The sequence below is a fragment of the Dromiciops gliroides genome, chromosome 3 (assembly GCF_019393635.1).
Source record: "Dromiciops gliroides isolate mDroGli1 chromosome 3, mDroGli1.pri, whole genome shotgun sequence".
NCBI lineage: Eukaryota > Metazoa > Chordata > Mammalia > Microbiotheria > Microbiotheriidae > Dromiciops > Dromiciops gliroides.
The window spans coordinates 395005100-395019854 of NC_057863.1; the positions used below are offsets into that span (position 1 = coordinate 395005100).

The 14755-nt window shown below is 34.7% G+C and overlaps 1 protein-coding gene and 1 pseudogene across 1 annotated transcript in view; one reads left to right on the forward strand and one right to left on the reverse strand.

Annotated features, from left to right (window-relative positions):
* The window catches only part of CNTNAP5 (contactin associated protein family member 5), a 974910-nt gene that overhangs the window by 833093 nt on the left and 127062 nt on the right, over positions 1-14755 (forward strand). Inside the window, 1 exon segment of the mRNA XM_043992699.1 lies at positions 1716-1943. Coding sequence (XP_043848634.1) covers positions 1716-1943 — 228 coding nt within the window.
* On the reverse strand, positions 12859-13311 carry LOC122746763 (annotated as a pseudogene).

A 14755-nucleotide genomic window follows, 5' to 3' on the forward strand; every position in this document is an offset into this window, starting at 1 on the left:
TCATTGTTAGGCACATTGAGAGGCCAAATAGAGAACTTTAAGAGAGGTATGGAAATAAGTATTTTGTGCATAAAATAAGAAATTAATAAGGCTTAAATGAGAATTATATAAAGGGTAATCTCCAAGTATTTAAGTGGCCTTGGGCAAATATTCCATGATCCTAGCTCTAGAGCTCTTTTGCTTTTGTTCAGTTCTGTCCAACTCCTTATCACCCCAATTTGGAATGTTCTTGTCACAGACACTGCATTTTTTTAAATTTTCTACTCCATCTCATTTTACATATGAGGAAAATAAGGAAAATAGAGTTAAGTGACTTGAGTAGGGTCACGCAGCTATTAAGTGTCTGATGTCATCTTTGATCTCAGAAAGATGAGTCTTCCTGACTCTAGGCCAGGCACTCTTTTCACTCTACTACCAAACTGTATCTTTAGAGCTCTAAAGGAACTCAGTGACTATTTAGTTCAACCCTTTCATTTTAAATAGGAGAAAGCTGAGGCCTGGGGAGGTTTTGACTTGCCCAGTATCACCCAGATTTTTATCATCATAGGAGGGATCTGAACACAAGTCCTCTGATTCTAATGACAGCTCTCTTTCTGCTGAACCCCACATCCCTTTCCTTCCCCAACCTCTTTTTACAAGCAAAATCCTGCTAAAAATGAATATAAAAGTAGCTATGATATAGAGAATTCAGTAACAATATTCAAAATGTAGAATAGATTCACTCATAAGAGGTTTTATTTATGTTTTTTTTCTTTGTTTTTTAGGGAAATGAGGAGGAAAAGGGTCACATTCTAAGGCTATTACCTTTTCATGCTCAGCCCATAGCTGTCACAATCTCATTCTAGAATTTCAGGTGTGGTACCTCCCAAAGTAAAGGTCCAAATGCTCTTATTTCCTTCATTTACTGTACATTAGGCATAGCTCTGAACATGTATATAAGTGATTGTTTATAAATAACTATGTAGTATGTACAGCTACTTTATTAGCATCTTCAACCCCATTTATTGAACTATTTCTTCAAAATTTAGTCCAGATGGTTTGTATTTCATGCATATTCTATTACGTACATAACTATTCTATGCATAGTTAATGTACTATGGAAGTCAATTGTCAGTATCACATACATTCTTTAATATCAACATTCTCCAAGTCCCTTCTCCCCAATTTGCATTAGTCATAGAATTCTTGCATAATAGACTTAAAGCTAGAGGAGACAGACTTTGGCCATCTGATCTGGCCCTCAAGTCCTTAAATGTTATGGTCCTGCCAGTAAGAGGTATTTCTCATTGTCGCATCTAGTTCTTATGCTTCTGGATTTTCCCAGCCCAGTCTGTGAAAATGACATATGACAGAGAATAATAATTTACATTTATAAAGTACCTCAAGGATTATTAAGCTCTTTATTTACACTAAATTTGGGAGCTTGACAATGTAAGTATTATTTTCATTTTATAGGTAAGAAAAGTAAAGTTCATAGCAATTCAAAGATGGTTCATGGTCACACAGATTATGTGTCACAACTAGCTTGTCTTCTGATGAAAAATTCAAATCTCCTTTCATGACACCAGACTACCTCTCAGTACTTTAGTGACCAATTTTAAAGGGTTTGTAATCCTTGATATAGTTAATGTAATGGAACAAACATTTATAAAGCATTGATTCTATGTAAAACAAAGGACTATCTTCACACGTAATGTTCCTCTTTTGTCTTCCAGAGGTTTCTGCAATTTTTGAAGCTGCTACTTCTATTACATATGTTTTTCAAGAGCCTTATCCAGTAACCAAGAATACAAGTCTTTCCTCCTCAGCCATTTATGTGGATGCAATGCCATCATCTAAGGAGAATATTGCATTTAATTTTTTGACGGGCCAAATACCCAGTCTTCTGCTGTATATCGACTCTTACTCTCAGGACTACTTGGCTGTTCTTCTCTGCAAGAATGGTAAGTGATAATATTATTGGGTTGAATGGATACCAACACAGTGCAACAGTGACAGCGGGATTTCTTGTTAATCCTGATTTGGATTTAGTTCCCTTCATGTTGCCTACTTTCAGAAAAAAGCAGTTCACAATTGGTATTCAGACCAACAATTACTTCAGTGCTGAAGTCTCAAGTGCTTCAAGCTTAATTTTTTTCATTGAGGCAATTGGTGTTAAGTGACTTGCCCAAGGTCACACAGCTAGTAAGTGATAAGTGTCTAAGACCGGATTTGAACTCAGGTCCTCCTGAATCCAGGGCCAGTGCTCTATCCACTGTGCTACCTAGCTTTCCCCTTCAATCTTAATTTGACTCAAATGTAGAATAGTAATTCTTTATTATTTATTCCTTGCTGGAGCCCATTACATGTAGAGAAAAGATCATAAGAATATCTGCAATCTTGGAAAAACATTTGGCAACATAAGGGATAATGGTATAATGAATTAAAGATTTAAATTTGCATTTTCTTGTATTCTTTATTGAAATTTCTTCTAATGGAGCTTATGTTTTATTAATTTTTAAGGGAGGAAACTAATGCACATTTAACGCACATTTAAGCTACATTTATATACATGCAGTTCCCATAATGGAAAGTAATAAATACTTGTGTACTGTCAATTGTTCAGCATGATATCTGAAATCTGGGAGCCATATATTAGGAGTCATATATTGGGAGAAACTTTGACAAAATAATGTATCTAGATAAAGTGTAAGGAAGATAGGTAAACTATTCCCTATGGATACTTAATTGATCCCATTTACCCTTTCCCTGAAGACATTTGTAATGAGGATTTACTATTTATAAAATACTTTCCTGAGAACTGTAGAAGATAAACAAAGGAATAGAATTCTGTCTATGAATGTTTCAAGAGCTTGTATGTGGAAGATGATCATTGGATCATGAGATCCTAGATTTATAGTTAGAAGGGAACATAGTCTCTATTTGATTCCAAATGCCTTACTTGACATATAAGGATACTCAATCTGAGAAAGTATAAGTTACCTGGTTTGGTTTCCACATGTACTTAATTTCTAAATCCTGCTTCAGTGTTGGTCTTTCTGAATCCAATTTCAAAATTTATCTGTAGAAGCATATAGCTGCCTCAATGACTTTTTTCTAAATTGTTTTAGAGGACATAATTGTTAGATGCTAAAGAGTGTATTTTAAAAAAAATGTTATAATAATTAAGACTATACAAAAATGCAATTGTTTACCTCAAATGAAGATCCTTCTGGTAAGAAGCCTTTAAGCAAAGACTGGCTAAATATCTTATAGGTATGGTTTAAGAGTTGTGTGTTTCCTGAATTAGATATTGGACTAGATTAATCTTAGGATCCTTTCTAACTCTACAAGTCAATTATTTTGTCATTACATCCATTTAGATTGTTCTGATAGTTTTTCCTTCAAATCCCCAGCACCTAGCATAGTGCCTGACACATAGTAGGCACTTAAGAAATGATGGTTGATTGACTTTTAGCTCTGTATCAGAGCTCATATAAATACATGAGATAATGTTATAAGGAATTAAGGATTTAAATTTGCATCTCAATGGAATTTATCTCATGGCATTAGATTGTCATTTAAAAGCTGGCACTCTTCAAAGTTGCTTTAAAAAGGTTTCTAGACATCATTTCCTTTTGGGTGATAAGGATGCTTGTCAAAGTGTTTTGATATGCCTTTATGAAAACCATTTTAATACTTTAGTGTTCAGTGTTAAGAATTGACTAGAAGATCAGGAATAGTTAAAGTGACTGAAATCTTTTAGGCTGTGGGCGCAAGTTCTTTCTCTTGAAGTTTTTAAAGACAGAGATAAATGTTAATTTTTGTTAAATGGAGTAATTGTAGTCAACTTATATTTAGAAGAATGGACAAGAAGACCTGTGAAAGTATTTCTAACCTTTGGATTATGTATGTCTGTCTCTATGTATATGTTCAGGAAGACTCTCCTCCCTCACGAGCCTATAAAGGAAATATTAACCAACCTGGTATGTTTTCAATAGATAGAGAAATGAGAGGGGGAGAGAGAGATGAGAGAGAGTAAGAGAGAGGAGAAAATATTTATAAAGTATTTGGCAATATGCCTTTCAATATGCTTGTTTGTTACCTTTCTTATGTTTGTAAAAATATGACTTGGGGACCCCTAAGTGGCACAGTGGATAAAGTACTGGCCCTGGATTCAGGAGAACCTGAGTTCATATCTGGCCTCCGGCACTTGACACTTACTAGCTGAGTGACCCTGGGCAAGTCACTTAACTCTCATTGCCCCACAAAAAATAAATAGACAGAGAGACAGAGAGACAGAGAGACAGACAGACAGACAGACAGACAGATAGATAGATAGATAGATAGATAGATAGATAGATAGATAGATAGATAGATAGATAAATAACTTTACATTCATCCACAAAATTCCAGGAAATAGACATATCCTTTAAAATGTAAATAGCTTGATGTTATTGCTTTCTTTGTTATTTCTTGAGGTGAATTAAGCTAAGGGAAGAAATGTGATGAGGGAGGAGGGAAAGAAGGTATTAATTTTAGACCATAATGTATTTAAGTAAAGAATAGCAATAGTAATGATAATAAAAATAATGTGGGGGCAGCTAGGTGGTGCGGTGGATAAAGCACTGGCCCTGGATTCAGGAGGACCTGAGTTCAAATCTAGCCTCAGACACTTGACACTAGCTATGTGACCTTGGGTGAGTCACTTAACCCACATTGCCCCACAAAAAAATTTTTAAAAATAAAAATAGAGACCTCGTTTTAAAAATAATGCATTTATTTAACATCTTATGGCATACACAGTGCTTTTAAAATTTTTAGCACAAACCTATGAGGTAGTACAAGTATTATTATTCCCATTTTGCAGAATACAAAACTGAGGCTCAAATAAGTGAAATGATTTGTCCAACATCACACTATCATTAAAAGTCTAATTCAGGAACTTAACTCTGAGTTTCTGACTCTCAAGCCAGAGTGCAACGTGACTGAGATGCTATACTAAGAGACTTTGATGGCATGTTTTTTTTTTTTTTTTTTAGCCTGGTGAGTAGGATAGAGGTTGTAATAAGAGGAGAGGAGGGGAAAAATGTGGAGTCCATTAAAGACAAACTCCACTTCATAGTTTTGACCCGAGGCATCCTTGTTGTCCTGAAAGTCCCTAGGTACTTGTGAATACAAGTGAAATGTTTTATTGGCTATATGATTTTTGTTGCTATTTGTTTTACATGATCTATGAAAAGACTTTTGCTGAAATCAGTTCTATTTTCTTTTCTTTCATCATCTGTCCCTCTTGTTCTCTTGATGGTGAGGATAAAAGTCGAAATCAGTCCATATGTTCTAAGAACAGTAGTTAACAATATGCCATCTTAGCATAGAAACAGGACTAGAATTTCCATTTGCTTTACTACAGAGATTACTTAGATGTCATCTAACCTTCCACTTTACTTCAGTCTTTTATTTATATCAATAGTATTAACCCATAAATTTAGCTACCCTGTCTACTTTTGCAATCATGAGTATACTATACTGGTGAAAATAATGATGAATGGAGACACTTTCCATTTTTAACACATCTAACACTAAGGGGATAGAGATAATGAGAAATCTAGCATTGGAGTTTCTTCAAATCCACTGCTCAACAGCTGTTTACTAATGCTGGGTCTGACCTAAAAATACCTCAAGCTGTAGCTCTTCAAAATTTAATATATCCTAACTCATACTGTGAAACTGACAGGTGCCCCAGTTATGCAAAGAAGTGGTGCCCCTTCTAAACACTGGAGACAGATTATTCAGGAAACACCTTAGTTCTCCAGAATAATAATTCAAATCACCTCTGCCTCGATGGTGTAAGATTTCTCAAAGAAATATTTTCTTTTATTTGATTTTTTTAAAGCAAGACATTTAGCAATTATTTATTGAACACTTACTCTGTGCCATATACTCTGATAAGTATCGGGGGCACAAAGAAAAACAACACTCAACCTCCTCTCAAGAATATCACAATCCTTTTTTTGTAAATGATATTTTATTTTTAATTACATGTAAAGATAGTTATCAACACTCATTTTTATAAGATTTTGTATTCCAAATTTTTCTCCCTCCCTTCCTTCCACCCTCCCCAAGACAGCAAGCAATTTAGTATATTATCCATGTACAATCATGTTGAATATATTTCCACATCAGTCATCTTGTAAAACAATCAAAACAAAAGGGAAAAGCCATGAAAAAGAAAAAAAAAATAACAAGAAAAAAAAGGTATGTTTCAATCAGCATTAAGATCCCATAATTCTTTCTCTGGATGTGAATAGCATTTTCCATCATGAGTCTTTTGGAATGGTCTTGGATCATTGTATTCCTGAGAATAGCTAAGTCTATCATAGTCATTCTTCATACAATGTTTCTATTACTGTATGCAATGTTCTCATTTCACTCAGCATCAGTTCATGTAAACCCTTCCAAATGTTTCTCAAATCTGTCTGCCCATTTCTTATAGCACAATAGTATTCCATTATATTCATTTACCACAACTTGTTCAGCCATTCCTCAAGTGATGGGAATTCCCTCAATTTTCAATTATTTGCTACCACAGAAAGAGCTTCTATGAATGTATTTGTGCATGTGGATCCTTTTCCCTTTTTATTATCTCTTTGGGATATAGACCTCATAGTGCTATTGCTGCATTAAAGAGTATGAACAGTTTTATAGTCCTTTGGGCATAGTTCCAGATCACATTCTTTTTAAAAATATATTTTCTTATAGTTTTTGTTTTTATATCTCCTACATTTTCACCTGAATCATGCTTCCTGACTCTACCCAACCCTAGTCCTATAAAACTCTCTTACCTCACCTCTAACTCTTAAAATTCTATGCCCTTTTTAGAGTCCAGCTCATATGTCACCCCCTTCAATAGGTCTTTTCTGATTCCTAAAATTCATAAAGACTTTTGGGTTAGGAAAATAGTTGAAGTATTTATAAAAGTCAGTTTTCTCTAATCAAAGAGTGTTATGATCCTCCTTTTAAGGGTCACTTGATTTGCAAACACCTGCAACCTGAAATGCAGAATACATGTATCATTGGGATAACGCTTCAGATTTGATGATCTCTGTGCAGTTTATTGCTTTGGGCAGTTACACAGAGACACTGTGAAATCATTATTAATTTCTTCTTCAAAGTTCTAAATTGATAGTTATCACCCACAATAACCTAGCCTCTTGAAATTCAGAGTTGGAGACTGGGTAATCACATTCATTATCCACAAAAAAATTGAGATGAATGTTTCTAGTGTCTGTTTGGTTAAAAGGGCAAACTGAACAGTGAGAGTAAATTCTTAGTAATCAAATAGAACATAGAATTTTCTGTGTTAATTTTCCGTATACCTAAAATACTTTTCAGCAATCAGAAGACCCTGGAGATAAGTTCTTTAACCCAAAGGTATATCTTTAATACTTGCTAATTTTATAGGTGTGGTTATTCTTTCTACTGCTGAAAACCATATACTTAACAGTTATGGTGAAGATCAATAAGACAATATTTGTAAAACATTTTGTAATCTTTAAAGTATTTCAAAATACTATTATTATTTTATTTATTCATTTATTTATTTATTCAGTCATTCATTCATTCATATATTGAGGAAATCTGGCAGAGCTAAGGCTTCATTTACTTAACCTTTGGGAAAACAAAAATACAATTTTGTCATATACCATAAAAAGGCATAAGAGTAGGAGATTAATGAATGATTAAAAATTGTTCAGGGGCAGCTAGGTGGTGCCGTGGATAAAGCACGCCCCTGGATTCAGGAGTGCCTGAGTTCAAATCGGATCTCAGACACTTGACACTTATTAGCTGTGTGACACTGGACAAGTCACTTAACCCCCATTGCCTCGCAAAAAAAAAAGAAAAGAAAAGAAAAATAGTTCAATAAAATCATTCAGCAAGTTCAGATCCTTCTTGATTTTGTATTGCAACACTCTATACCATTCCAGACTTTTCCTCATTTAGCTTGAAAATCAAGCAAGCTTAGTTCAGTTCCATACTTTGCTACTGCTATGGAGAGTATCCTTAGATCACTTATTTAATCTCTTTAGGCCTTACCTCCCTCAGCTATAAAATAAGGAGTTATCCTAGATACTCTGAATTGATATTTTATTTATAAATAATAATGGTATTTATATTGTAATTTTAGTTTTGGAAAGCTCTTTGCCATTTATTTCATTTGGAATAATGATATTTGTGGAGATCAGGACAGTGCCTATCATCTCCCCTCTTTACTAACCCCACGTGTCTCAAATTCACTCCATCCTGAACTACATGTTATCTCGGGTCCCTTCCAGTTCTGACATTTCTTTTCTCCTAAGCTGGTATAATACTGAGGCACAAGACTTGTGAAGAACAAACAAACAAAAATCCTAAATTTTGAGGCAGAAGACTTTGCAGGCAAACTAGCCTACTTGCTCATAATGTGCTACAACTTACCTACATCACCATGTGCATTTTTGTTGCCTGATAAGTGGAACTTAATTTAAATTTTCAGAGACCCTAACATTCTATGACTATTAATCATACAACACTATTGATATATAAAGGTTGGAGAGGCAGGATATAATGATTACACGATGGTAGGCAAGTCCCTTCCCTTCTCAGTATTCTATATCTCTAAGTGGTAGCAAAGGTGCCTAACTTCCTTAATTGAAGGAGTTTTCTCATCTATGGGTTTCTTATATAAATGAAATCCCAGGTTGAGTCCCTATGCTTGTCCCTATTACTATGCTACATTTTGAAATACTCACCCCCCCAAAAAAAAACTGCATATCATTAGATGACAAGTAATTCCTAATATTTTCAGACATTGTTTCTTGATTTTCTATATATTTTACATTTTTTTAAAGAAACCCTCCTTTCTTATCCTTTAGTGGGGTCTCAGACTAGAGTAATAAGCCTAAAGTAAAAAACAAAAACAAACGAAAATGACACTGGAAATAAAGAGTCCTACAGTAAAAATAAAAGAAACAGTACAAGTAATTCTCCTTTGCATGCCTTGATTTCAAACTAAGGGTAGCAATAACTAAGCAAGCCCCAGTGTCCCTCAACATAGGGCAGTGGCATTTGTCAAGCTTTTCAATAAATTGACAGTGAAAGAACAAATCCATGGAAACTGTGAAATAAATTAGCACACAGCTAAATGTAGTGGGAAAATAAGAATTCCTTTTGTAGCTTAAATATTTTTGATAAAGTAATAATCCACTCTAATCTCCCTCCAGCTTTAAATAACAGCTGGTCTTTGTGCCGGCAGTTTAATTTTGTCGCCTGCCCTTGTCTTACAAATATATTTAGTGGAGTCTGGAATATCATTTTGCACTGAAAGCTGAAGCCTTTGTCATGCTAAAGCCTACAACTGGCAATAAATCAGGGGCAAAGTGAAAATGAATAGAAGTGGCCAATTGGGAAATTTATTTCCCCAGAGCTAGGAAGCATTCTTCTCATGGAAGCAGGTGTATGTATTGCATCAGTCATGTCTTCCTGTTAAGTGACCATGTTGTAATGCAATTGACTTATAGCTATAGAGTACCTTTTGTTGGCACTATTCCAACATATTTAAGTATCTATGAGAAATATGTACTGAAAATACCAACATGAAAATATACAACCCCAGTGTTTTTCCCTTAAAGGGCATTATTCCCAGCAAACTGTCCTGAGAGTCTCACCATGAACTTCTAATCTTTGCCCTATTTGTGACTGGCTCATTGGCAGTAACTTTCTAAAGTTTGAGAAAATATTGGATTTTGGAATGCCCAAAGACCCCAGCTCCAGGGGATTGATTGGATTGAGTTTGCTGATTGACTCACTTGAAGCTGACTTGAATGAAACTACACCTACCTGAGATGCTGGCTCTCTGTGGGTGGGTTCTCTGACCTCAGCACATTCTGCTCATGGAAAGCCCTCAAATCTAGTGAACCAATAGATTTGGGTGTTGGTAGCCAAATAGCCTGAAGCAGTGTGTAAGGACCGCCTCTCCTCCGGATGCAGGAAGAGCTTCTGCTCTCAGTTTGTCTCTCAGATAGGCTTGTGGTGGAGGACTTGAAGGAAGAAGCAGGCCAGGCTGGAACTCTAGGCTAAATAGGCCTTTTCTTAACTTTCTGACCCAGGTATTCTCTTTTTTACTAATACTTGGTATGCTTTAATAAATCCTTAATGCCCCAAAACTGGTGCTAAAGCTTCTAATTTATAAGCAACAGAAATATTAGAACCCCCAGCTAATTTTCCCCAAACTTGGGACAGAAATGAGGTGACCACACATATAGTTTTAATCATCATAAAAGGTTCATGGCAGCTATGACAACAGAGATTAAAGTAAAGGCCAATGAAAATATGAAGAGTTAATTGACCAGGTGGTTGTTCCTGAGATGGGGAGAAACTACTGGGGTTATTATTGAGGGAGAGATTCAATTTTCATCTTTTGGCCTGGATAGTTCTACAAGATACACTCCCGGAAGAGTAGAAGTTCCCTTAATAAATAGGTAAACGAAACAGGCAGTCTCTGTATAGCAGCCTATGTATACAGTTCAATAACTAAATGATAAAAGACAATTAGAAGTCTAATAAAGACTGAAAAGTAAATGGGAGAAGCAAAAAAATAAAAACAAAAAAACCCTATGGCAACAAGAGAAGCAAAGATCCAGAGTAAAAAACAAACAACCCCCCCTCAAAAAAAGCAGCGAACAAAAACAAATAAAAAATTATCTAGTTCTTTTCTTACAAATTTCTCTGTGTGAATCTTGAGATTCACTCCTTAATTTTCCAGATACAATAACCGAGGTGAGAGAGTTGCAGTAAAATGACCATAGTCAACACCTAATAAATATCAGAGCCATGCCTGGAATACCAGTTTTCTGATTCCAATTGCAATTGTTCATCTAGAAGATGAGAAGGTTACATTAGCTGAGCTTTTAGGCTTCTTTTACATCTAAATCTTATGATTCATCATCTCTAGTAACTTTAGAATCCATGTGGTTTAGACTTCACGTAACATTTCCTCTTTCTCTCTAACTCCAATGAGAGTCATTTCTGCTCATTATTCAGATCCGTAGTCCTGAATCATAGTGTCCATCTATCTCCTAAGTATTGAAAGACTCCAAGAGAGATGGATTAAAGAAAACTACTTATAGAATATTGTAATATTTTTAATAGTCTAGAATAGATTTCACATACAGAATTATGAGTTTCTCTGATTATTGTAATAGGAACTATTCAATGTTAAGCCGGGAGAAATTATTCCTTTTACCTCTTTCCACCTTTATTTTGTTACTCTTGCCACTATTTTTTTTTTGCTACTTTAAATCTATTTTAATTTCTAGAAGTCATCTTACATTAATTTTATGTCAAATACAGTAAAATTAAGTTTTCAAACAAAATGAGAATAATATAATAGCATTTCATATTATTTATATTTGTTCTCATTTTTTAACCTACATTCTCTAATATTTTAGGGCACTTGTATTACAGGCATTATTTTTTAATGCTATAATACATTGTTTTATGGATACAATGATGATCTGAAAAATTCAAAATTTAATAGTTGTAAGTTCTTCCACCAATGATATAGTAACTTTGTAGGGGTTTAAATGGCTAAAAAATTTGTCATTTGTAGACAAATCTTTCAAAAGGGGATTGAATGTTAGTTAGCAAGCTGGAAAGTTTTATGGGTGGAAAAGAAATCTCTGGTCTTTTCATCAGACATTTTAGGAAGTCCTTGTTTTCATTAAACATTCTCTCTCTCTTAATATATGTGTGTGTGTGTGTGTGTGTGTGTGTGTGTGTGTGTGCGTGCGTGCGTGCATATGTGTCATATACATATATGTATATGTATAGAGATAGAGATATATAGATACATAAATATAACTCAGCTTTGCTGGAGAAGTTATTTTTGTTTGCATTACAAGCTTTTTTGCCTTCTGGAATATCATATTCCTAGAACTCCATTCCTTTATAATGGCAGCTTCTAAATCTTGTGTGATCCTAAATGTAGCAGCACAATATTTGAATTGTTTCTTTCTGGATGCTTTCAGCATTTTCTCCTTTCCTGGGAGCTATGGAATTTGGCTATGATATTTCTGGAAGTTTTCATCTGGGGATCTCTTTCTTTAACTTCTTTTTCCCCCTTTTATTTTTTCTTTTGCAGGTCAACGAGGGTTAAGTGACTTGCCCAGGGTCACACAGCTAGTAAGTGTCTAGTGTCTGAGGCCTGATTTGGACTCAAGTCCTCCTGAATCCAGGGCCGGTGCTGTATCCACTGTGCCATCTAGCTGCCCCCAATGCGGGGTGGGGAGTGGGGATCTCTTTCAATACATGATAAATGAATTTTTACAATTTTTAATTTACCCTCATTCCCTAAGATATTAGGGCAGTTTTCCTCTATAATTGCTTTAAATATCATATCCAGTATTTTTTTAAATTTTTTTCATGGCTTTTATGGCTTTAAAGCTGTCTAAAAATTCTTAAATTGTCTCTCCTTGAGCTATTTCCAAATCAATTGTTTTTTTATAAGATATTTTAAATTTAATTCTATTTTTAATTTTTTGACTTCATTTTATTGGGTTTTTTTGATGTTTCATGGAATCATTAACTCCTACTTGTCCAATTCTAATTTTTACAGATTTTTTTTTTCACTGAGCTTTTGTGCCTACTTCCATTAGGCTAATTCTACTTTTTAGGGGAGTTATTTTAATGAGTGAAGTTTTGTATCTCTATTATCTTTTAGTCTACTTTAAAAAAATTATTTATTTAGAGTTTTTCCCCACCTTACATGTAAAAACAAATGGTAACATCAATTTTTTTTATGTTTAATAAAGACATTTGTTTTATTTGATAACATTGGTTTTATGCCACAAGGACACAATTTCCAACAACACCCTTAATTTTTTCCTCTGCTCATCTACTGAAGAATTTTGCCTTCACAATGACTAGCTGCTTGGTGAGTTTCCCTTTTCCTAGGACTTTGTAGTACCCTGACCACAAAACATCAATGATACGGGCAAGCCTTTTCTTGTTTTTGGCAGCATTAATTCTGGTCTGCTCACTGACCACTGTCCACAGCTTATCAAGATTGACAGTTGGGCGGTAGCTTTGGTTCTTCTTCAAGTAGTAATTACTCATACTCACTTTCCTGAAGTAACCTAGAGGATATTTGTCGAAGTTGATGTGGTGATGGTGCAACCCTCCTGCATTTCTGGGACCTTCAGCTTGCTTCCTGTACTTGCTGATAGACTTGTAGCCATGGCTGTGGTTAACTTACCTGTGGAGCTTCCTCGTCTTCCTTAGTCAAGAAGGCATATCTCACACTGCTGCAAAACGGAAAGGCATAACATTGATTTTTAAAACTTTGCGTTCCAAATTCTCTTCCTCCCTTCCTACCCCCCATTAAGAACTCAAGCAAATCAATATAAGTTATACACGTGCAGTTGTACAAAACATATCAGACAAAATCTTTAGAAAAAGGAACTAAAAACAACAAAATATATTTCTATCTGTATTCAGATACCATCAGTTCTTTCTCTGTAGATGAATTGCATTTTTCAAAAGTCGTTTAGGGTTGTCTTGGATCATTGCATTGCTGAAAATAACTAAGCCATTTGCAGCAGATCATCTTAAAATATTGATGTTATTTTGCATCAGCTCATGTAAGACTTTCCAGGTTGTTTCTGATAGCATCCTACTCAACTGTATATATATATATATATATATATATATATATATATATATATATATATATATATATATATATGTATGTGTGTGTGTATGTATGTACATGCATATGTATGTATATGTATATATTCATATACATGTATATGTATATATCTGCATATATATATGTATCTATGTAGCATAAAATAAGATGAAACTTGTAAAGTCTTTCACAAGCCCTGAAGAGCTAATATAGATGCTTGTTGTTGATGCTGTCCTCCTCTTCCTCTTCCTCCTCCTTGCTCTTCTTATCTTTTTTGGGTCTCCATTTATGATTTCACTGGTAAAGGGAGCTCCCAGTGAGATAATTCCCTCTACTAATGGATGAGTGCCAACTGTTCTTCAACTAATTATTGTCTATCACAATTCCATTTATTTTTTCTGTCACTTACTATTGTATATTCTTGAGAAGTTTCTTTTTTTTAAAGTATTGTATTATTTTCCAGTTACATATAGGGATAGTTTTCAACATTTGTTCCTCCCACCCTCCCTTCCCTCCCTTCTCCCCAAAATGGAAAGAAGTCTTATTTAGGTTGTATATGTACAAACACATTAAACATATTTCTGCATTAGTCATCTTGCGAAAGAAGAATCAGAGCACAAAGGAAAAACCTCAATAAAAGAAGGTAAAAAAAGTCCAAAAGTAGAAACAGTATGGTTCAATCTGTTTTCATAATTCACAGTTCTTTTTTCTGGATGTTGAGAACATTTTCTATCATGAATTCTTTGAAACTGTTTTGGATCATTGCATTGCTGAGAAGAACCAAGTCTATACTCATTATTTATCCCACAATGTTCCTGTTACTGTGTACAATTTGGCCTAGTTCTGCTCCTCTCATCAGCATCAGTTCATGTAAATCCTTCCAGGTTTCTCTGAACTCCTGCTGCTCATCCTTTCTTACAGTACAGTAGTATTCCATCATATTCATAAACCACAACTTGTTTAGCCATTCCTCTATTGATGGGCATTCTCTCGATTTCCAATTCTTTGCTACCACAAAGAGAGCTGCTATAAATATTTTTGTACAAGTGG